At 42.3% G+C, this 21,781-nt stretch overlaps 1 protein-coding gene across 1 annotated transcript in view; it reads right to left on the reverse strand.

Annotated features, from left to right (window-relative positions):
* The window catches only part of drd3 (dopamine receptor D3), a 44,702-nt gene extending 35,040 nt beyond the window's left edge, over positions 1–9,662 (reverse strand). The window contains exon 1 of the mRNA XM_078231980.1: positions 9,378–9,662. Within this exon, the coding sequence (XP_078088106.1) occupies positions 9,378–9,647 (270 nt within the window). The 5' untranslated portion in view covers positions 9,648–9,662. The remainder of the gene's footprint in view (positions 1–9,377) is intronic.
* Positions 9,663–21,781: the final 12,119 nt, after the last annotated feature.

Genomic DNA, 21,781 nt, shown 5'->3' on the forward strand with positions numbered 1-21,781 from the left:
GCTTACCACTGTGCTTTGAAAAGATTTTTCACTAAATCTTCAAGAAACACCTCAGCCATCTGTTTAGCTGTTTTAATATTTTGATGACTATCTGATCTTTATGCTGCTACTATGCAGTAGTGACAAGAGTGGTATTCATCACTAACAGGATGCTGCTGTCAAGCTAAAAAGATGTTTTAACTATCACACAAATTAATAACGTGGTGTGTGAATTCCAGTTACATGTGATCTTATGAATATAGGCCAAGGATCATAACAAAAAGCATATAGACTGTACCCAACATGCCCCTGCTTGCAAAACACAAAACACAGTATCTAATATTGGATGTGATTCAATATTTAGGAAACATTTGCTAAATTATCCTCAGTGTGCTGAATATTATGCTGAAAACTAATTTAAGGTTGTCAGTTGGGCTTGCAGTGTGATGCATTTGCATGTACAGAAAACTACATGTATTAATACGCAGACCAAAGGAACATGTACACACATTTCACCTGTTTCAGATGAAGAAAATAAGTGATCACCATTTGCTGCTTCATTCTTCAGGGCAATGTCTTGACCAGAGTCAAACTGCTTGGTTTAAGTTTCAAACCATGCTTAACAGTTAACTGCCAGTTACCAACAACTGGTGCATTTTCCATGGATCACCTCTACCAATCAGAGTCCACATGCCAACCAATCAGCACTCTTTTCAGATTGTATAAAGTTAATGTTTCCTCTGGCATTGGTATTCTTGCAATTGTCCTGATGAGTACAAGATGAAAAGTTTTGACAAAATGTCTTCTTTCAACAGTACTCTGCTTTTGTGATTGTTAATATAGGGGAAATGTGAGTTTGTTTATTTTGACAGATTTTAGAGTTTCTGAAGGGGATAATGTTCTTAAGTGCTATTCAAGTAAACCTTGTTTATTTTTACAGATTTATGAGCTTTTTAAGGTCTTCCAAATATTATTGTCGGTTTTCTGAGTTGCGTACATAGTAGAAACTAGGTAAAAAGGTTGGAGGTGAGGGAGGGAGTGATGGAGTAGGGGCTGAGGAGGTTACAGGGTGAGGGGGGTAAGGGAGATGTGTGAAGGGGATAATAGTGGAAAGGAGGTTGAAGGTTAAGAGAGTGAGATTGATGGGGTGGTGAGTGAGGGTTACGGGGTGCTCCAGAACTGGTCAATTAATCCTGTCGCATCAGCCTGCTTCTGTCTCCACTTCAATCCAACCGCTGTAGGCATGGTCAAGACAGGCAGGAGGAAGGCACACTTGTGACATCAGGAAAATGCCTGACTCCTGAATATCAATTCCATGATGAAAATCCGGCCCTATCTATTAGACCACACCATATTAATTTAACAAAGAGCACTGAGCTGGGTTTAGTTTTCAGCCTAATAGTGAATGAAAACTCATTAATAGTGATCGTAATATGATTGAATTCAGTGTCCATGTTTGAAAGAAAGGAATGTGGAACAGCTATTATGATCCTAAATTTGGAAGGCTGTCTTCAATGTGCTGAGGCAGAGTTGTCCACAGTAAATTGGACAAATTTGTTAAGGGTAAATGACAGAAGATTAGTGGGCGGTGTTAAAAAATAATTTAATATGTTACAGAACCAGCTTATATGCCTAAAGGGTGAAAGCTTTATTTGCCAAAGTCATGTATGACTAAAGAAGGAAGAGACAACAGAAAATTTGAAGAAAAAGCACGCAAAATGCAAAAAGAATAGATCCAGGCAAATCACAAGGATAAAACCAACAGCAATGGGCATTCAGTAAGAACTACAAAAGTGATATGAAAAGTAATTTGCTGGCGATATCAAAATCAACACAAAAAGATTTACAATTATATTGGGGAACTGGATGTGGCCAGGAGCAGTGTGGATTCCTTGATAATGGTAGCATAATGAATGAAAATAATAAAAGTTGAATAATTATTTTGCATCAGTGCTTACAATAGAGAAAGAGGTCAGCATGCCCAAGGTGACTTGTACTGAATCTTATTAACATAAGGAAAATAACAGCAATTAAGAAAATAATGGAACTAAAGAGGAACAAGTTCCTTGGACAAAATGGTTTCCATCCCAGGGTTTTTAAAGAAAGTGGATGAGAACATTGAAAAATCCCAACTATAACTTCCAAAGTTGCCTTGATTTGCCTTGCTTGATAGTTCGGATGGGGCAGTTTTTGTGCAGTGTGTGCAGGAGGGTTTCCTGACACAATATGTGGATAGGCCGACAAGAGGTGAGGGCACATTGGATTTGGTACTAGGAAATGAACCGGGCCAAGTGTTAGATTTGGTTGTGGGAGAGCAATTTGGAGATAGTGACCACAATTCAGTGTCTTTTGTTATTGCAATGGCGAGGGATAGGGCCGTACGGCAGGGCAAGGTTTACAATTGGGGGAGAGGTAATTATGATGCGATTAGGCAAGAATTAGGGGGCATAAGTTGGGAACAGAAACTGTCAGAGAAAGGAACTAATGAAAAGTGGAACTTTTTCAAGGAACAAATACTGGATGTCCTTGATAGGTATGTCCCTGTCAGGCAGGGAGGAAATGGCCGAGTGAGGGAACCATGGTTCACGAAAGAGGTGGAATGTCTTGTGAAAAGGAAGAGGGAAGCTTATGTAGGGATGAGGAAACAAGGTTCAGATGGCTCGATTGAGGGTTACAAGTTAGCAAGGAATGAGCTGAAAAAGGGGCTTAGGAGAGCTAGGAGGGGACACGAGAAGTCCTTGGCGGGTCAGATCAAGGAAAACCCCAAGGCTTTTTACTCTTATGTGAGGAATAAAAGAATGACCAGGGTGAGGTTAGGGCCGGTCAAGGACAGTAGTGGGAACTTGTGTATGGAGTCAGTAGAGATAGGCGAGGTGATGAATGAATACTTTTCTTCAGTGTTCACCAAGGAGAGGGGCCATGTTTTTGAGGAAGAGAAGGTGTTACAGGCTAATAGGCTGGAGGAAATAGATGTTCGGAGGGAGGATGTCCTGGCAGTTTTGAATAAACTGAAGGTCGATAAGTCCCCTGGGCCTGATGAAATGTATCCTAGGATTCTTTGGGAGGCAAGGGATGAGATTGCAGAGCCTTTGGCTTTGATCTTTGGGTCCTCGCTGTCCACGGGGATGGTGCCAGAGGACTGGAGAATGGCGAATGTTGTTCCTCCGTTTAAGAAAGGGAATAGAAATTACCCTGGTAATTATTGACCGGTTAGTCTTACTTCGGTGGTTGGTAAATTGATGGAAAAAGTCCTTAGAGATAGGATTTACAACCATTTAGAAAGATGCGGATTAATCCGGGATAGTCAGCACGGATTCGTGAAGGGCAAGTCGTGCCTCACAAATTTGATGGAATTTTTTGAGGAGGTAACTAAGTGTGTTGATGAAGGTAGGGCAGTTGATGTCATATACATGGATTTTAGTAAGGCGTTTGATAAGATCCCCCATGGTCGGTTTATGATGAAAGTAAGGAGGTGTGGGATAGAGGGAAAGTTGGCCAATTGGATAGGTAACTGGCTATCTGATCGAAGACAGGGGGTGGTGGTGGATGGAAAATTTTCGGATTGGAGGCAGGTTGCTAGCGGTGTGCCGCAGGGATCAGTGCTTGGTCCTCTGCTCTTTGTGATTTTTATTAATGACTTAGAGGAGGAGGCTGAAGGGTGGATCAGTAAATTTGCTGATGACACCAAGATTGGTGGAGTAGTGGATGAGGTGGAGGGCTGTTGTAGGCTGCAAAGAGACATAGATAGGATGCAAAGCTGGGCTGAAAAATGGCAAATGGAGTTTAACCCTGATAAATGTGAGGTGATTCATTTTGGTAGGACTAATTTAAATGTGGATTACAGGGTCAAAGGTAGGGTTCTGAAGACTGTGGAGGAACAGAGAGATCTTGGGGTTCATATCCACAGATCTCTAAAGGTTGCCACTCAAGTGGATAGAGCTGTGAAGAAGGCCTATAGTGTGTTAGCTTTTATTAACAGGGGGTTGGAGTTTAAGAGCCGTGGGGTTATGCTGCAACTGTACAGGACCTTGGTGAGACCACATTTGGAATATTTTGTGTGCAGTTCTGGTCACCTCACTATAAGAAGGATGTGGAAGCGCTGGAAAGAGTGCAGAGGAGATTTACCAGGCTGCTGCCTGGTTTGGAAGGTAGGTCTTATGAGGAAAGGTTGAGGGAGCTAGGGCTGTTCTCTCTGGAGCGGAGGAGGCTGAGGGGAGACTTAATAGAGGTGTATAAAATGAAGAAGGGGATAGATAGAGTGAATGTTCAAAGACTATTTCCTCGGGTGGATGGAGCTATTACAAGGGGGCATAACTATAGGGTTCGTGGTGGGAGATATAGGAAGGATATCAGAGGTAGGTTCTTTACGCAGAGAGTGGTTGGGGTGTGGAATGGACTGCCTGCAGTGATAGTGGAGTCAGACACTTTAGGAACATTTAAGCGGTTATTGGATAGGCACATGGAGCACACCAGGATGATAGGGAGTGGGATAGCTTGATCTTGGTTTCAGATAAAGCTCGGCACAACATCGTGGGCCGAAGGGCCTGTTCTGCGCTGTACTGTTCTATGTTCTATGTTCTATTTATGATTCATTCCTTTAGATTGGAAAATTGCACACTTCAGTGTGTTCCTCAGGTCCCTCCATCTTCAGCTGCATCGTCAATATAAGATCAGAAGTGGGGATGTTCACTGTCGATTACACAAAGTTCTGCTTCATTCGCAACTCCTCAGATACTGAAGCAGTCATGTTCAAATGCAGCAAGGCATGGAAAACATCAAGGCTTGGGCTAACAAATAGCAAGTAAAATTTGGTGTGCCACCAAGTGCCAGGCAATGAACATCTCCAACAAGAGAGAATTTAACCTTCATCCCTTGACTTTCAATGGCATTACCATTGCTGAATCCCCAACTATCAACATCCTGGGATTACCAGTGATCAGAAACTGAACTAGTCTAGCCATATAAATACTGTGGCTATAAGAGTAGGTCAGAGGCTAGGAATCCTGCCTCCCCTAAACCTGTCCACCATTGACAATGCACAAGTCAGGAATGTGGTGAAATACTCTCCCCTTGCTTGGATGCATGCAGTTCTAACAATACCCAAGACTTGACACCGGGATAAGGCAGCCTCCTTGATTGAATCCCCAATCACAAACATTCCTTCCTTCCACCACCGATGTACAGTAGCAACAACGTGTATCATCTACAAGACGCACTGCAGTAACTCACCAAGGTTCCTTAGACAGCACCTTCTAAACCCATGATCACTGCCATCTAGAAGGACAAGGGCAGCAGACACATGGGAACATCAGCACCTGCAAGTTCCCTTCCAAGCCGCTCACCAGCCAGATTTGGAAACATATCACCTTTCCTTCACTGTCGCTGGGTCAAAACCTTGGAACTCCCTCCCTAACAGCACTGTGGGTGTATCTACACAATGTGGACTGCAGTGGTTCAAGAAGTCATCTCACCACCACTTTGGGATGGGCAATGAATGCTGGCCTAGCCAGCAACACCCACATCCCACAAATGAATTTTAAAAATCTTTATTTTAAAAAGTTGAAAGAAGGAAACCAAGAAATGATGGACCAGGTAGCCTAACATCTATTGCCAGTAAATTGCCAGAGTTTGTAGTTATGGATGGAGTGACTGAACACATTAAAAGTTTTCAGCTGATTAGAGAGAGCCAACATGGTTTTCCAAAGAATAGGTCATGCCTAACAAACCTGACTGGAATTTTTGAAGAGGTGATGAAAGTAGTGGACAGGAGCATGCCTACGAATGTTATTCGAATGGACTTCCTAAGACATTTGATAAAGCCCCTTTCAAGAGACAGTTAGCTGAAGCTGATGCCTTGAAATTGAATGCAAATCTTTGATCTAGTTAGGAAATTGATTGAGGGGCAGGAGACAGAAGGTAAGGGCAATGAACCGATTGGCAGGATGTGAATGGAGGTGAATTCCTACAAGAATCTGTGCTGTTGCCTCAAATATTCACTGTATTTATCAACTGCTTAGATGACGGGATAGGAAGCCACATATTCAGCTTTTCCAACTGCACAGAGGTAGGTCTTATTGTAAGCAGTGTATATGGAGACATGAAATTACAAAGAGATAATGATAGGTTAAGTGAATAAGCAAAACTGGCAAACAGGGTAAAGTTTCATGTTGGCAAATATGAAGTCATCCACCACTTTAGACCTAAATAGGATAGAACTGAGTACTTTCTAAATGGTGAAAGCTAGGAACTAAAGAAGTCCCAAAAGACATGGGAAATCATATGTACATGGATCATTAAAATGCCATTAAGAGATACAAAAAAAAGTATATTAAATGCTGGTCTTTTTTATCTACAGAACTAGAAAACAAGGGGGCAGAAATCATTTCAGCTAGTCAAAGCCCTGGTTAGACCATGTCTAACACAGTAAGAAGTCTCACAACACCAGGTTAAAGTCCAACAGGTTTATTTGGTAGCAAAAGCCACTAGCTTTCGGAGCGCTTGCTGCTCCTTCGTCACCTGACGAAGGAGCAGCAAGCGCTCCGAAAGCTAGTGGCTTTTGCTACCAAATAAACCTGTTGGACTTTAACCTGGTGTTGTGAGACTTCTTACTGTGTTTACCCCAGTCCAACGCCGGCATCTCCACATTAGACCATGTCTGACATACTTTTGAATAATTCCAGGCACCACTCCTTAGGAAAAATAGATTGGCCTAAAAGGAATGCAACCTGGATTTACCAGAAACATACCTGGACTCCAAGGGTCACATTATGAGGAGAGAGAAGACAAACTGGGTTATATTTTCTGCAATGGTTGAAAGGTGATTAGGTTGACATTCTTGGGATGTTAAGGGACAGAGTAGACAGAGAGAAACTATTTCCATTAGCTTGTGAATTTAGAATCAGACTTTTCAAGGACGAAATTATGAAGCATTTCTTTATGCAAAGAGTAGTGTAGATTCCACAATGGATAATTGAGGCTAGATCAATTTTAAATTTTAAATCTGAGATTAATACCTTTTTGTCATCCAAAGGTATTGAGTGATATATTTTTGTTATCCAAGGTATTAAGAAATATGGGGTGGGATTTTTACGGCCTTGCTCGTCCCAAAACCGTAAAATCCCGCCCGAGGTCAATGAACCTTTCTGTGGTCCGTCCCTTGCCTGCTCTGTTTCCTGTGGCAGGTGGGACAGTAAAATTCTGGCAATGTGTAATGGTGAGTCTCTTTGTCATTGAATGGCGGAACATGCTCAAGGGGCTAAATGGCCTCCTCCTCCTCCTATGTTCCTAATGTCCTAACCAAGGTTTTCATCTGTTTTTCCACTAAAGCATTCAGATATGAATTTTCACACAATGACCATGTTCATTGATGGCAGACACATATTAGTCCAGTCACAGGATTCTTGCATCTCCTCTGCTCCTTTTCATTTGTGCACTTTGACTCAAGTGGTCCTATCTCCTCAAACTACAAAAGCTTGTGTTGGTGCATGCAATCGTTGGTGAGAGAGATACAGGATGATTGGATTTGTACACTGCAAACCGAGTGTGCTTTCAGATCATAAAGATTGCCTATCAATTAAGTAATTCTATATAGCCCCCCTCATTGTAGGGAGAGAAAGACTTATTGTAAGTTGCAAGTGCCAGACTTTGTGTTCATTTTTAGAATGTTTCTGCTGTGCTGTAAGACTAGTTTATTCCTTTGTTAATTACTGTAAACCATTTTCAGAGCATAAAGAGAAGACAACAAGACTAACCCTCTCTTTATCAGAATGTTGTCTCCCATACTGTCATCAATAATGATGATTTCATCCTTAATTGCTTCACATCAAGCTAATAAACATCAATGCTTGCTTGGACACTGATTATATTCTTGCTACAATATTGTTTTATTCGTTCATGGGATGTGGACATTGCTGGCTGGGCCAGAATTTGTTGACCATCCCTAATTGCCCTTGAACTGAGTGGCTTGCTGAACCATTTCAGGGGACGGTTAAGTCAATCACATTGATGTAGATCTGGAGTCACATATAGGCCAGACCAAGTAAGGATGACAGATTTCCTTTCCTAAAGGACTTTAGTGAATCAGCTGGGTTTTTACGACAATCACCAATGGTTTCAAAGTCATCGCTAGACTTTTAATTCCAGATTTGTTTGAATGCAAATTGCACCATCTACTATGGGATTCAAACCCAGGCCCCCAGAGCATTACCCTGTGCTTCTGGGTTACTAATCCAACAACAGTACCATTATGCTGCCACCTCCCCATTCATTAATGGGAAACTGTTTAAAGTTGATAAATGTGAGATTTTAAAAAACACCCCGACTTGTTAAGGAAAGAAAGTCATGCATTGATGAGACATGTCACATGACCTCAAGACAGCTGAAAGTGCTTTACAGCATTGGTTTTTCTGAAATGAAGCCCTATTGTTGTGTAGAGAATATGTCAGTCAATTTGTACAGAGCAAAGGTCCCACAGACAGCAATGTGATAATGACCAGACTATTGGTTTAAGTGTTGTTGGATGAGAGATAACTATTGGCCAGGATATCAGAAAGAACTCAACCATGTTTCTTTGAATGGTGCCACAGGATCTTTTACATCCACTTGAGAGGTAAGTTGGACCTTGGTTTAGCATCTCATTTAAAAGATGACATCTCCAACTATGCAGCACTCATTCTGTACTATACTGAAGTGGCAACTTAGATTTTGTGCCAAAATCTCTGAAGTGGGACTTGAACCTATAACTTTCTGACACTGAAGTCAATCAAAGGCAGATGTGCTACCACTGAGCTAAGGCTCTGTACCATACAAATATAACAATATCATTCTACACAGTCCCATTGATTGGATAATTATAACACAAGATAGACAGAGGTAGGACCGGAAATAGCAGAATCCTGATAACATCCAAAAGTCCAATTAAAGCAAAATCTTGAACCTGCCCTTGTATTATTCTAATCCATAGACCGTGACAATTTTAAATATGAAGTTTGGAGGTTAAACATGTTTGAAAGGACCATAACTTTACAAAGAATTGTTAGTCTGAATAAATACAATGGGTTATTTATTTAATATTTCCTAGCAAATGAAAAGAAAGTAATTTAGAGGTTGTGAGCTGTTAAGAGTTTTGATAAACATGGATTAAAAGTGTGGCCAAATGAAATGTGTAGTGGGTGTGGAATCAGAAGTGAGTGCTGCTTTATAGTTGGAGGTTAAACTGAACTGAATGCAGAGGTGGGGTCCAGCAGATTGATACTACATCTGACTTTGAGTATACATCAGTGTCATTAAAACCGTACTCGTCCAGCCTATTAATCAAAATATCAACATTGCAGTATGCTAGAAAAATCTGCACAGTAATAAATAGATACATGAATCTAAACTTTAAAATGCACTCTTACCTCAAGGTACACGACCCAAGGCATCACCAAGATGGCAACGAGCAGGTCTGCTACTGCCAAGCTGACAACGAGATAGTTTGTAGTTGTTTGCAAGGATTTTTCTCTCAGCACTGCAAGGCACACCAATACATTTCCAAATATGATGGCAAAGATTAGCAGCGAGAAAAACAGAGCATAGTAGTTGTGTGGATGATCACGATCAGTTGAATTAGGCCATCCAAGGAATGGGTCCGTAAAGTTGACAAATCGAACCATTCCAAAGGATGCCATCAGGAATTAAAGAAGCCAGGAACCTGAGTAAAAAACAGAAAACATCACCAATTCATTTAAATTCAGAATTAATACATATATTAAGTTAATGATGTTAGTTTATAGTTTATAATTCGCAGTTGCTTTATGATAGTCCCCATAATGTTACAAATTGAATATTTAAAGCACTCAATACATCTGTGGAAGATGACACTAGTTATGTCTTCAGGCTTGTCATGCTAACACAACCTGAAAATGACATTGATGGAGTTTTGTCATTAGTTTTACCCATTCTAGTTTACATTCTCAATGTTTTGTAGTTTATTGTTTTGGCCATGAGTGATCTAAGTGTCTGTCTCTAACCTTCTTCTGACAGCTAATTCAAGTAGTTATCATTAAAGCACATCTCAGCGAAGCTGTCAGCCTTTTCAGGGCGGCACGATAGCACAGTGGTTAGGGCGGCACGGTAGCACAGTGGTTAGGGCGGCACGATAGCACAGTGGTTAGGGCGGTACGATAGCACAGTGGTTAGCACTGCTGCTTCACAGCTCCAGGGACCTGGGTTCGATTCCTGGCTTGGGTCACTGTCTGTGTGGAGTTTGCACATTCTCCTCATGTCTGCGTGGGTTTCCTCCAGGTGTTCCGGTTTCCTCCCACAGTCCAAAGATGTGTGGGCTAGGTTGATTGGCCATGCTAAAATTGCCCTTAGTGTCCTGAGATGCATAGGTTAGAGGGATTAGTGGGTAAAATGTATGGGGATAGGATATGGGTGGGATTGTGGTCGGTGCAGACTCGATGGGCCGAATGGTCTCTTTCTGTGCTGTAGGGCTTCTATGATTTCATGGCTGCCTTCCAGAAGTAGCTAAAGGACGTGGGTTCAAAGTAAGTGTGATGAGAATGTAATTCATTTCATTTTAAGCAGAACTTACTAAAAATCAGAAATATAGGATCCCTGAGAGCACAAAGTAAGGGCTTTTACTGCAAATTCAGGGATGTCACAACTCATCGTGGGTCTGATGGAGAACATTCTGCCATCCATAATTCAAAACTCTACTGTTCATATGCTAATTTGCACCAAACTGCATTCACCCAGCACCCTTGTGCTCATTGGCCAGTATTGATTCAATTATAAAATTCTCATCTTCCAGTTCAAATCCATTCTTGGCTAGAAATGACATGAGGAATAAAATGTATGCAATGGATGGTTAGGATTTGGAATGCTTGATGGGCTATGGAAACAGATTCAATAGTAGCTTTCAAAAGGGAATTAGTTAAATACTTGACGGACAAAGAAAATTTGGGGATATGGGAAGAAGAAAGGAACTGAGATTAACTTTATCGGTCTTCCAAAGAGCTGGCACAGCCCTGATGGGCTGAATGTCCACCATACTTCCACAATTCAATTATATGATACCGATGAACTAATAATCTTCAATTAGCTCCTATCCATTTCTACCTTGGTTTGAGATCTGGACTAATTGAATCTCAACATTTGAAACGTTATACTTCAAAAATGGCTGTTGCTGGTTCCAGCTACTCTCAACACATTGGCAAAATATTTAAGAACTAACGAGTGCAGGCATGATACATTGGGCTGGAATTTAAATCTGGGGTCAGGAGCCCAATGCCCGGATCATTTCTAGGTTTCAGTGTCAGTAATGTGACTTGATGTTTAAATGTCAAGGCCCTAATTGGGCCAGAGTGGGGTTTGATGCCCAATTAGTGGCACTGTGCATGACCTAACGCAGGAACTAACTCAAGGGTGATTTTCAAAGGCAGATGGCTACCGCAACTGGGTTTGCCATTGCTTGGAAGAACGGAGTAGGCCGGAGAACAGAAGGCCAGTAGCCAAATGGTTTATGTAAGTTCCCAAATGCTCACTCATCAGGTACTTAATCCATTCTGCTCAAACTATGACAGCTTTGTGCCACCACATGAACACTTCTGCTTGGCTACCTTTCTTTTCCCCAAGTCTTTAAATCAGCAGCCACAATAAATAAAGGTTCCCCAGAGTTCTGTGGACAGTGGTGCATGAAAATTTTCAGTTTAGGTATTAGTGTCACAAGTAGGCTTACATTAACACTGCAATGAAGTTACCACACTCCGGCAGCTGTTCGCGTAAACTGAAGGAGAATTTAGCATGGCCAATGCACCTAACCAGCACATATTTTGGATTGTGGGAGGAAACTGGAGCACCCGGAGGAAACCCATGCAGACATGGGGAGAATGTGCAGACTCCGCACAGACAGTGACCCAAGTTGGGAATCGAACCCAGGTCCCTGGCGCTGTGAGGCAGCAGTGCTAACCACTGTGCCGCCTCCAGACCTTTCACTCTTCTCGTTCTCATTTTTGAAAATGCGATTCTGTCGCTCTCCAACCCATTCACAAGTTCTTCAATGAGATTAACAGCATGTTTATTGGAGATGTGTGTGTTGCCATTCCCTGTGCTACCGGCCTGCCCTTTGAAAATTGCAGCATTCTCCAGAGGCATCAGAAGATTGACACGCCATATGAGGATGCGGCTTTCAAACCGTGCCTGCACCTGCCCTCACCCCATGGAAGATTGAAAATTCAGTCACTTATCCCTATGATAGTCTCGCAGAATTTTACCGCTCTATTGTCATTGCTATTTCTCCAAGAAGATCTCCCCATGGCAATTGAAGTCATTTGAACAAACCTGGTGTGGGAGAATGAATGTGTATAAGACAGCCATCGGGAAGAGCAGTGGAATGGAGCAATTGGACAACATGGGGTAGCATGGTGGCACACTGGTCAGCACTGCTGCCTCACAGCACCAGGGACCCAGGTTTGACCCCAGCTTGGGTCACTGTCTGTGTGGAATCTGCACATTCTCCCTGTGTCTGTGTGGGTTTCCTCCGGGTGTTCTGGTTTCCTCCCACAGTCAGAAAGAAGTGCTGGTTAGGTGCATTGGCCATGCCAAGTTCTCCCTCAGTGTACCCGATCGGGTGCTGGAGTGTGGCGGATAGGGGATTTTCACAGTAATTTCATTGCAGTGTTAATGTAAGCCTACTTGTGACACTAATAAATAAACTTAAAACTCTTTCTAAAGAGCCAACTACAGGCACAATGGGGGCAATAACCTCCTTCTGTGCTCTATGACTTTAATAGTCTTTTTTTTAATGTTGTAATTTGGTTCACAGTGCCAGGCAAATAAGTGTTGTGCTAATTATTATGCAAAATTAAGTATTATCAAAATCATTAATGAAATCAACTTCAGGAAAATCATCTAACTGTAAAGAAGAGCCTCTGAATCACCAACGTGCCTGTTCAGAGCTCCTGTGTAATCCCAGAGGAATAAAAACAATGAAAAAAATGTTGTCAAGTCTGGGCACACAGAGACTTAATTTTTTTTTATTGAGAAGCGAATAATTGAAAAGATGGAGGGATCAAGGTCTCTTGTGCAAGATAGCGTCAGGACAGAAAAGAGATGAGATAGGTCAGGAAGAAATTTTTAAATTTGATTTTAAAAGCCTGGCGATTTTAGGACAAAACACCAACTTATATTTGTATAAGGCCCATTAACATAATAAATGGCTCCCAGGCACTTCATTGGAGCATTATAAAACAAAATATGAGAGCGAGCCACATAAAGAGATATTGGGCGGAATTTTCCGGCTGCACTCGCCCTAATGCAAGAAAATCCCACCCAAGGTCAATGGAGCTTTGCATGGTCTGTGTCCCGCCCGCTACGATTCCCATGGCAAGCAGCATGGGAAAATTCCATCCACTAAGTCAGGACAAAGAGGTCAATGCTAAGGAGTGTCTTAAATGAAGAAGGAGAGGCAAAGAGGCAGAGATAAAAACAATGCTGGAAATACTTGACAAGTCAGGCAGCATCTGTGAAGACAAAAACAGAATTAACCTTTCAGGTTTGTGACCTTTCATCAAAAGTGGTGGTCAGTTGAAAGGTCACAGAGCTGAAACATTGGGGCAGGAAATGTGGCAAGTTGTTCAAAAACTCATTGACTTCAGCGGAGACTAGAAGATTCCGCCAGTGGGAGGGACCATTAAATTCGGCCCATAAGTCTGCCTTTCTCTTCACAGATGTTGCTCAACCTGCAGAGTATTTCCAGGATTTGTATTTTTTAAAAAAGATTGCCAGCATCTTCAGTGTTTTGCTTTTGTGGTTGCAGAGAGACAGAGAGATGGAGGTCAAAAATTTCCAGCCATTCCCGCAAGCAGGATCTTCCAGTCCCTCTGATGTCAATGCCCCGCAGCAAGTTCCCCAGCGGTGGAGGGTGTGAACAATGGGAAAATCCATTGACAGTGGTGGGATCAGAAGATCCCGCTGCCGGCTAATGGCAGGCTGCCTCTGTCGCCTCAAAACATTCTGTGGGGGTAGAGGAGGAAAATGCCACCTATAGGGGGAAAATTCAGGCCTACATAACTGTAGTTATGATCTGAAAACTGAAAGACATCAGATACTCTGACAGTCTAGGAAAAGGTGGCTATGCAGAGAGTGGCTATGCAGTGAGTGTTGATTCTATCACAATAAGGATACTGAGAGAGCATGCAGAATGGAGCTGGAAGGAATATTATAGCACTGACTTTTTTAAAGGATTGATACAATGGGGAAGAAAAAATGGCTGATTGTAGGTCTCAATAAACCTCTAAATCTTAAAGTGCTTGTAAGAGGGTACGCAGCAAGGAATTTAATTGTAAGTTGCAAACTGAAGGTGTGTACGGATAATCATACAGTGATGTGAACAAACTGTAAAAATCATAGAATTATAAAACTTACAGCACAGTAGGAGGCCATTTGGCCCATCATGCCTACACTGGCTGCTATCCAGCCTAATCCCACTCTCTGGCTCTTAGTCCAAAGCCTTGTATGTAATGGCTTTTCAAATGCATATTCAAGCACATTTAAATGCCATGAGGGTTTCTACCATTGTGTCGGGCAGACAGTTCCAGATACCCACTACCCTTTTGTCAAATCCCCGCTAAGCCTTCTGCCTCTTACCTTAAACATAAGCCCCTTGGATCGGGGCTCCTCAAACAAGGGGAATAGGACCTACCTATCCACTCAATTTCAACTCCTCATAATTTTATAATTTCACTTAGCTCTCCCCTCAGCCTCCTCTGTTCCAAAGATAATGTATTCAATTGTTTCTCACAGTAAAACTCTTCAATCCAGGCACTGGCCTTATAGATTTCCTCTGTACCTTCTCTGGTGATATCTTTCTTATAGTGTAGCGACCAGAACTGTACACTGTATTCCTCTAATACATAATTAATATTGTATACAGTTCCAGCAAAAATTCCCTCCTCTAATAATCTTTTCCTCAGCTCATAGGAACAAAGGAACAGGAGTAGGCCATTCAGCCCCTCAAAACCTCTCTGCCATTTCATAAGATCATGGCTGATCTGTGATCCATTTCCATGCACCTGCCCTCGGCCCATGTTCTTTGGTACCTCTGCTCAATAAAACAAAGTCTCAGACTTAAACCCAACAATTGAACCAGCATCCACTGCTGTTTGAAGAAGAAAGGTCCAAACCTCTACCACCCCCTCATGCTTTCTTGACCACCTTACCCACCTGTTTAGCCATTTTCAGGAATCTGTGGAATTCCAAAGGCCCTCCCTCTGTTTCTCTATGATGTGGAGATGCCGGCGTTGGACTGAGGTGGGCACAGTAAGAAGTCTTACAACACCAGATTAAAATCCAACAGGTTTATTTGGAATCACGAGCTTTTGGAGTGCTTCACCTGATGAAGGAGCAGCATCTGTTTCTCTCGACTACTCAGTAAGTTTGGCCAACTTGGGTGAGTAGTAAACGTTGAATAGGCCTATCTCTGTAACCTCTCATATTTATCCTGTTGGTCCCCCTGACACTAAGGGGCAATTTAGCATGGCCAATCAACCCAAACCGCACATCTTTGGAGTGTAGGAGGAAACCGGAGCACCCGGAGGAAACCCTTTGTGGCATGTGGGTAGCATGGTGGTACAATGGTTAGCACTGCTGCCTCACAGTGCCAGGGACCCAGGTTCAATTCTGGCTTCGGGTTATTGTCTGTGTGGAGTTTGCACGTTCTCCCTGTGTCTGCGTGGGTTTCCTCCGGGTGTTCCGGTTTCCTCCTACACTCCAAAGATGTGCGGATTAGATCGATTGGCCATGCTAAATTGCCCCTTAGTGTCAGGGGGACTAGCAGGATAAACATGAGAGGTTACAGGGATAGGGCCTGGGTGGGATTACTGTTGGTGCAGGCTCTATATACTATAGTTAAGAAACTAGTTTCTATAGACAACTATTATCACTGTAGTTAAGAAAGCCCACCAATGCCTCTACTTTCTCAGAAGACTACACACATTTGGCATGTCAGCTATGACCCTCAGCAACTTTTACAGATGCACCATAGAAAGCATTCTTTCTGGTTGTATCACAGCTTGGTATGGCTCCTGCCCTGCCCAAGACCACAAGAAACTACAAAAGGTTGTGAATGTAGTCCAATCCATCACGCAAACCAGCCTCCCATCCATTGACTCTGTCTACACTTCCCGCTGTCTCGGCAAAGCAGCCAGCATAATTAAGGACCCCATGCACCCCGGACATTCTCTCTCCCACCTTCTTCCTTCGGGAAAAAGATACAAAAGTCTGAGGTCACGTACCAACCGACTCGAGAACAGCTTCTTCCCTGCTGCTGTCAGACTTTTGAATGGACTTACCTTACATTAAGTTGATCTTTCTCTACACCCTAGCTATGACTGTAACACTATATTCTGCACTCTCTCGTTTCCTTCTCTATGAACGGTATGTTTTGTCTATATAGCTCGCAAGAAACAATATTTTTCACTGTATGTTAATACATGTGACAATAATAAATCAAATCAAATCAAAATCAAAGGGCTGAATGGATTCCTTCTGCACTGTAGGGATTCTATAATTCTATGAACCTATGTAATCATCCTGGGTAGACATATCTTGCCAGATTCACTAAAGTGTGATGTTTTCTGGGTGTAACAAGCACAGGTGTGCAACATTACACTTGCTGCAATTTATTACTAAGCATGTTGTAACACCATTCTCTGGGTAAGGTGCCCACAATGCAAACAAAGCATCCTTCTTGTAGCAGGAAGTTTCCACTTTGCTGGCCATTGGACCTAAGTTGGCTATTTTGGCATTTATCATTTGCCACAGATTTTATTGTATGCCTCCTAATTTATTTACAAGTCATGTTTTTTAACAGTAATGTTCATTGCTTTCTTTGCGGGCAACTTTGGCAAATTCCCATTTATTAGGCATCTTAGAAGGATGGAGCGTGTTGAACTTGACTGCTACAGTCCGAGTGGTAATGGTACACTCATAATGTAGAGAATATTGATCCAGGAACAGAGATTTATGTGCAATTCAGGATGGCGCGTGACTTGAAGAAGAACCTGAAGGTGATAGCTTCATAAACTATTGCTTTCAGATGTGGTGACACACTGTTTAATTTCTCAGCAATTATTTAGTGCATGCAGGATTGTATAATTTTCCACAGCATGGGGGCACAGTGGTTAGCAGTGCTAACGTGTCAGGAACCTGAGTTTCAATTCTGGCCTTGGGTAGCTGTCTGTGTGGAATTTGCACATTCTTGTCATGTCTGTGTGACTTTCCTCCGGGTGCTCCAGTTTCCTCCCACAACCCAAAGATTAGCCATCCTAAATTGCTCCTTTAGTATCCAAACATGTATAGGTTAGGGGACTTAGAGCGGTAAATTTGTGGGGTTACGAGGATAGGGTAGAGGTTGGGCCTGGGTAAGATGCTCTGTCACAGAGTTTGAGCAGACTCAATGGGCCGAATGGCTTCCTTCTGCACTGTAGGGATTCTATGATTCCACATGAATTTTCCGTTTCACTTTGGCAAGCTTACACTATGTACATATATATGTAAATAATCCGATCTCATACAATTGAATCAAGCTGAGTTGTTCATTTTTGAAAAGCAGACTTTTAGCCTTATGGTTCCAGCTCCACTTCATCATCACTGGAAACTTAGCCCCATTGGGCAAGAAAAAAAAAGTGTTTGTCTGAAAATGGAAAGCAAGTTTTTCTTTTTAACAGAGGTGGTGGAAAATCTGAAAGAGTTCACTGCCCATTGAAGGACATGGAAGAGGTGAAGATGTATTGATTCAACCATTACACTATACAGCCAACTATCAGATTTGCTTTCAGAAGTCGATTGAATATTTGCAGCCTCATTTGGAGTTTGAATTTCTGTTTCCTATCACATGAACATCTTGAACGAGACAGTAATCTGAAATTAAGTGCAGAAATTATTCAATAAACTGAACAATACACATACACTGCATAGATAACTGAATCACATTAGTTTACCAATCCATAACAGTTGATAATGTAGGTAATTTTAATGTCCTATTTACATAAAATCAGCATTGTGTACTTTGACAGATTGCAAAGACCTGGTATTCATGCATTATTATTGGATTAATTTAAAGACTGGCATAATGCTATTTTGGTTGCCTAGCAATATAGAAGGTATTATTAAACCGTCCATAAATACTATTTTTTTTTAATGCAATTGAAACAATCTTGAGGAATATATTTGGTGCTCTGCAAGTATGAACTGCTTACAGAATGCGTCACATTCACCACTCTACCCAATTATATTAAAGCTAAAGCATCGTCACAGAAGATATAAATTGTGGCTTACTATAAGTAAGAATGTGTGTTAAAAGCTTTGAACAACAGTAAGCAAGAGCTGGAAGGCACATATAAAAACTAAATTAACTTCAAGCAGTTAATATTCTCAAGAAGATTTGCAATCTAACACTTCACTTGGATCTTCTACTTACAATAAATATTAGTTTCAGGCAAAATTCCCTGAGGTTGACTTCTAATAGATTGCTGTTAAGAGCACGAGTTGACCCTGTGTTCCAAGAAGTGGGGCTCTTTGTTATGCATACACACAACGGGGTGAAAATGTGTGCACGTCTTCTTCTGAGTACCTCATATTTACTGGTACATCTTTTTGTGCTAACAGGTGCATCTTTTTGTGTCATATTTGCTGGTAAACCCCTAAGATAACTCAAATAATTGAGCACTAAAGCTCACAGGAAGGAACCATTTAATAAGCCTGTTGTGCAGTATTAATTGGGTGGAATACACTGTTAACATGTGAGAACAGGGTGAAGAAGGCTGTGGATATTATTAGCTCATCCGGAGCACTCATAATGCGCCCACCACGGAATTGGCGCAGGCGTGGGTCTGACAACGGAAATCTCCGTTGACCTCGGGCAGGAATTTCCAATCTCGCCCGAGCGAGGCTGTAAAATCTTGCCCACAGTATATTGAAGTGAATCATAGGCTGGCCTCCCGAAGAGAAACAATTTGAAAAAATATTTTCCTTTGAAAGAAAAAACCCTGGGGTGGCAATTTGGAACTTGGTTTTGAATCAAAGAAACTGATGGGATAAATATTTCTGACAGATGTAAGGAGGAGTTGGGGGAGAGAGGGAACCTGAGGAATGGAGTTTAGGGAAATGAGGGAGGTTGAAGGTCAGGGAATATAGAGATTCAGACAAATCTTCACTGGAAGCATCAAGGAAGAAGGGAGGCTCCTGAATGAGGGCTTTTGGGTCATGTTGGTCAAGAGCATTGCCCAGCACTGTATTTCCCTTCACTTTAGTACTAATGATTACACATTCTCCCTCCAGGTTTATAACGTTACACATCATGGCCGAATTCTCCCCCAAAAATTCTATGTGTTGAATTCACGAGAAAACTGGAGTAATTCACATTGGCTTTTTCAGTGGGAGTTCACATTAGAATCTCCCACACTCTGTGCATTGCAGAGGCCACCAGCGTGAATATCATTAAATGTCAGGAGGCGGGGCCTATTCCACCCAGGAGGCTGAAACCACCACATAGCGGCTCCGAACTGTCAGCGTCATGTTTGCTGGCCAGCTCAATCGCTGGCCAGCCCTGGACCCCTCACAGTGCTGCCCACCTCCCCGCTCCCAAACCCCCCACGGCCCGATCGTGCCCCCCCCCCCCCCTGGACTAATAGTATGCTAAATACTATTTAAATGCTGACCCCGCCTCCCAGCTGATTTCCGGCATGGAGCAGATGCCGCTGGAAATCGGCTGTGGGAGACGCAAGCATGGCATGAATCCCACGAACCGGCCGATGCGCGATTCTCCTGGCTCATTGTGCTAAAACATTAGCGCAGCGGGATGGGAGAATTGCGGCCCATATCCTTTTATCCCCACCATTTCTATTATTGACCAAATTCAATTCTCACAACACTCTGCCTCGCTAAACCTAACATTCTAAATTGCAAGGTTACAGCAACAGGAGTGATAGCAAAAACTACATAAGCCTCCACAACAGAAGAGAATGTACATGGGGAACCTGAACCTGCACCCTGAGATAAATGGCCAAACAAACATATATTATCCCAAGAGAGTGATCAGGGGAAATGTTTACCTCACTTGCTGGGCAGAAACCCCAAATGCAATGTTAGTTTTACACTCCAACCAATATTGCCCTTTGGTAACTTCAACGGATAGTATCATAGAATCATAGAATCCCTATAGTGCAGAGGGAGCCATTCGGCCCATCGAACCTACACCCACAACAATTCCACCCAGGTCACCTAACCCCACATATTTACCTTGCTAATCCCCCTGACACTAAGGGGTAATTTAGCATAGCCAATCTACCGAACTCACACATTTTTGGAGCGTGGGAGGAAACTGGAGCACCTGTAGGAAACCCATAAGACACAGGGAGAACATGCAAACTCCACACAGACAGTCACCCAAGGCTGGAATTGAACCCATATCCCTGTGTTGTGAGGCTGCAGTGTTAACCACTGTATCAACATGCCACCCAGTAAAATCTGACTGGGTGTAAAACTCATTTTGCACTCCATTCTGTCAATTTTCTAGACACAGTAAGAAGTCTCACAACACCAGGTTAACGTCCAACAGGTTTATTTGGTAGTAAAAGCCACTAGCTTTCGGAGCGCTGCTCCTTCATCAGGTAAGTGGGAGTTCTGTTTTCTAGACAGGCAGAATAGGTCCAATTACCAACCAATGCATCAAAGAACTGATCTGTATGATTTTAATTTTGACGTCTCTTCTTGTGTCACCGATTGTTGTTAAGGAAACAGAATGATCAGTATTTGTGCATTGCCTTTGGAGCTCCCGCACTCTATGTTGTGCTCCAAATGTTTCAGTGCATTCTTTTCCACCAGGGCAAGGAACTTCCTGACCAATCAGTTAAAACTGCTTGAGTTTTAGAGCCCTATCGCGGTAGGGCAGGGCCGTAAAATGTGGTGAGCATTTAAAATGTCCACTGACTTCAGCAGGACTGGAAAATCCCGCCAGCGGGAAGCACCATAAAATTCTACCCAGTGTTTAAATTATGCTATAATGATAGGTCTAGTGTAATGGGAGATCACAAGTTGTAATTCTGATGCTCAGGATCATGATGAAGCTAAATGATTTTCTGTTAAATTTCTCAGCAGTTGCTGTTCATAAGAACCTTTGTTCAAAATTTTCGTGATTACCTTAACTTTATTTTCAGGAAATATTGGGGATTGGGAAGGAACACACCTGCAGTATTGGTGCAGTTGCACCATTGTGATAAATTCCTCTTTGTCTGAGGATGTCCAAGGCGTAAATGGTTTCATCATCTTCTTTAGGTCTTCTTGTGGCTGAAAAGTTCAATCTGGGTGAATGTCCGCAGAACCAGCAGTTCATATTGTCATTGTTGGTGTTTGAGGGAATTTCTGTGGCTGTACCACCTCTGGCCTTCCTCTGGGCACAGCAGATGTTGTGGATTTGGCGTAGCTGGTTCTCGAAACATACTGGATCAAATTTCAGTGCTTGCATCCGCATGGGCCAGTCAGTGCAGGGTACAAGAAAGGTGGTTTGCAATGCGAAACTTGTAAAGGCTCTTTGTTAAGTTGTCTTATATTATTTTTGCTTACTATCTTCATGTCATTTGCCCTGAGAGAAATAGTTTCCAATAGAAGATCTGCTTGGGGATTCTGGAGTTATCCGCACAGGAGACCCTTCCAGATTAAATTTTGTGCAGGGTAATCTCAAAACGGTTGAGCCAGAATGATGGATGACCCTGTTGTTTGCGATTTTGTCCTAGCATCCAATTATCATGCTAGATCTTTA

Source organism: Mustelus asterias, chromosome 17 (assembly GCF_964213995.1).
Source record: "Mustelus asterias chromosome 17, sMusAst1.hap1.1, whole genome shotgun sequence".
In the NCBI taxonomy this organism is placed as follows: Eukaryota; Metazoa; Chordata; class Chondrichthyes; order Carcharhiniformes; family Triakidae; genus Mustelus; species Mustelus asterias.